Source organism: Taurulus bubalis (assembly GCF_910589615.1).
Source record: "Taurulus bubalis genome assembly, chromosome: 2".
In the NCBI taxonomy this organism is placed as follows: domain Eukaryota; kingdom Metazoa; phylum Chordata; class Actinopteri; order Perciformes; family Cottidae; genus Taurulus; species Taurulus bubalis.
In genome coordinates, this window is record NC_136590.1 from 17,356,447 (window position 1) to 17,359,706 (window position 3,260).

At 52.4% G+C, this 3,260-nt stretch overlaps 1 protein-coding gene across 1 annotated transcript; it reads left to right on the plus strand.

Moving 5' to 3' along the window:
- Window positions 1–366: 366 nt before the first annotated feature.
- Window positions 367–2,232, plus strand: LOC306751743 (transcription factor Sox-9-B-like; the record flags this gene model as incomplete). The annotated part of the gene is made up of 3 exons (XM_079235371.1): window positions 367–794; window positions 969–1,219; window positions 1,439–2,232. 3 exons carry the CDS (start codon window positions 367–369, stop codon window positions 2,230–2,232), a joined length of 1,473 nt encoding a protein of 490 aa, XP_079091497.1.
- Between the last annotated feature and the right edge of the window lie 1,028 nt (window positions 2,233–3,260).

Consider the following 3,260-nt stretch of genomic DNA (forward strand, 5'->3'; position numbering starts at 1 on the left):
CTGGGGATTGTACTCGAGGAGACCAGAGAGGAGCACTTTACCGTTTCATCCTACCGAGTTGAGAGAGAACTCTAACGAGCTGGCTTGTTCTTTTTCTTTTTTTTCAAGTGCGGACCGGCTCGCAGAGAAACGCTCTCACCTTCGGGAGTCCGCCAGACAGCTGTGCGTAAAGACACTCGCTCCAAATCGGTTTTACGAACCGGAGCGAAAGAGAACCTCTGTTTTTCAGAGAAGCTCACTCAGTTGAAAGATCAAACTCATCCTGTCAAGGTAAAGTCCATTTAGAGACGTCGTTTTCACTCTCGCGAGAAAGCAAAAACAACTCATCCGTTTCACGCGTAATTTGGCACCAACCCGTTTTTTCGTATGAATCTCCTCGACCCGTACCTGAAGATGACGGAGGAACAAGACAAGTGTCTCTCCGACGCCCCAAGCCCGAGCATGTCCGAGGACTCCGCGGGCTCCCCGTGCCCGTCCGGTTCAGGCTCCGACACCGAGAACACCCGGCCGTCGGAGAACGGTCTGCTCGGCGTGGACGGAGAGTTCAAGAAGGACGAGGACGATAAGTTCCCTGCTTGCATCCGCGAGGCGGTGTCCCAGGTGCTCAAGGGCTACGACTGGACCCTCGTGCCCATGCCGGTGCGCGTAAACGGTTCCTCTAAGAACAAGCCCCACGTGAAGAGACCGATGAACGCCTTCATGGTGTGGGCTCAGGCGGCGCGGAGGAAGCTGGCGGATCAGTACCCACACCTGCACAACGCGGAGCTCAGCAAGACTCTGGGGAAACTCTGGAGGTAAGCTTTTTATTATTATTGCTTGACCGAGTTTCTGTTTTGCACGTTTACTCGTTATCTTCTCTGCAAACCGAATCGTCTGTATGCTTCTAATTATGGACATAGTCTTGGAATAGAGCATGTCAAGTACAGTTTGTGATTTAAATTAATAAACTAACATTTTTTTGCGCGCAGACTTCTCAACGAAGGGGAGAAGCGGCCGTTTGTGGAGGAGGCCGAGCGACTCCGCGTGCAGCACAAGAAGGATCATCCCGACTACAAATATCAGCCCCGGCGGCGGAAGTCTGTGAAGAACGGCCAGAGCGAGTCGGAGGACGGCAGCGAGCAGACGCACATTTCCCCGAATGCCATCTTCAAAGCTCTCCAGCAGGCGGACTCCCCGGCCTCCAGTATGGGAGAGGTGCACTCTCCAAGTGAGCACTCAGGTGAGCAGCAAGATGTTTTTTTTTTTTTTTTAGCCCTCAGTAGTTACAAACTCACCTCAGTGAATGTTTGGATGCCTTATGTGCTCTGACTCTATAAAGAAAGACTCTTAAAAAGTGAAATAATGAATTTCCTAATCATATTAGTGTGCTTAAAAAATACTAAACTAAATGAACGTAACGAGCAAAATCTCATCTGCATCATGTTTTCTTAACTTGCAGGCTCCCAGGGGCCCCCGACTCCTCCCACCACCCCAAAGACTGATGTCAGCTCAGTCAAGATGGACCTAAAGCGTGAAGGCGGCCTGCGCTCTCTGCCCGACGGCCCCGGCGGGCGCCAGCTCAACATCGACTTCCGCGACGTGGACATCGGTGAGCTGAGCAGCGACGTCATCTCCCACATCGAGACCTTCGACGTCAACGAGTTTGACCAGTACCTCCCGCCCAACGGGCACCCGGGCTCCACCGGCAACGCCGCGTCAGTCGCCTACACTGGCAGCTACAGCATCAGCGGCGCCCCGGTCAGCCCGCAGGCGGGAGCCGCTGTGGCCTGGCTGTCGAAAAGCCAAAACCAGCAGGGACAGCAGCACAGTCTGACCCCTCTCGGGAGCGGAGGCTCAGAGGCGGCTCAGGGGCAGCACAGGACCCAGATCAAGACGGAGCAGCTGAGCCCGAGCCACTACCCCGAGCAGCAGGGCTCCCCGCAGCACGCCGCCTACAGCAGCCCCTTCAACCTGCAGCACTACAGCCCCCCCTCCTCCTACCCGGCCGCTATCTCCAGGGCTCAACAGTACGACTACTCCGACCACCAGGGGGGCGGCGGTGCCTCCTACTACAGCCATGCGGGGGCGGGGCAGGGCTCAGGGCTGTACTCGACTTTCAGCTACATGAGCAGCCCCAGCCAGAGGCCCATGTACACGCCCATCGCCGACAACACGGGGGTGCCCTCAATCCCACAGAGCAGCCCGCAGCACTGGGAGCAGGCTCCGGTCTACACCCAGCTCACCAGACCCTGAGAGGCCACACACACACATACGCTGACAGACATGTAAAGTCACGCAGATCTGACATACAGAACACTTTACTGCAGGGAGAGCTCCTCCTCCTGATCTGCTCCCTGACTCAGACACTTGAAGAAGAAGAAGAAGAATAAGAGGAGAGCTGGACTTGTGATTGGCTCACGCCGTGCCTTGCTATTGTATCTTGATAGAAACTATATATATATAATGTGTGTGTATATTTTTGGAGAGACTTAGGAAAATCCTCTGTGAGGACTTATTGATTGTTGACTTTCAGTAGGTACTGTGTATGTTCCTCTTTGGTTTCATTTCTTCACACGCTGGCAGTTTGTAACCCGTGGGGGGGCGGGGCGGGTTGGGTCTGGGTAATTATTCCTACCTGTAGATACAAAAAAAAGCTTCATATTTCACAAGGTTCAGCAGCTGACCACTCACGGCGGCGCCGATTCTGGTTTTCTGTTCAACTTCAATGTTTTGCGTCTCTCGGCTCGCTCTCTTCTGGGTTCGTGTTAGAGCCGTCGCGCTGTTTGGTTTAGTTTTCTCACCTTACGCAATAAGGCTATACAGAGGAAGAGCGAGGCTCCGCTTTCACAACGCTGTCTTGACGGGGGAGACTGCAGCCCTTTCCACCATCCGTGCCTTGGATTTTTACACTCAAACTTTTTTTGTATGCGTGTGTTTGTGCGCGTGTGTGTGTCTGTGCACAACTGCCACAGCTGAGATTACATTTACCGTCCAACAGCGCGTGTTTGACAGCTACAGGAAGTCACCTTTGACCCCTCCCTCCCCCCTGCAGTCTCCCTCTACGCTGGTGTCCAAAACACTTCCTTCACTCTCAAACCTAGTTTGAAACTTTATTTATTTATTAGCTTTAATTTTATTTCAAAGTAATTATTTTGCATATTATTCTTATAACTATTGAATTGTCCATTTTGCAAATGTAGACGGCATATAATTTCCCCCTTTCTTTTAAAATTTTGAATCTCCCCCAGGAGGTACTTAGAAAATAATGGTATACGTTGTAA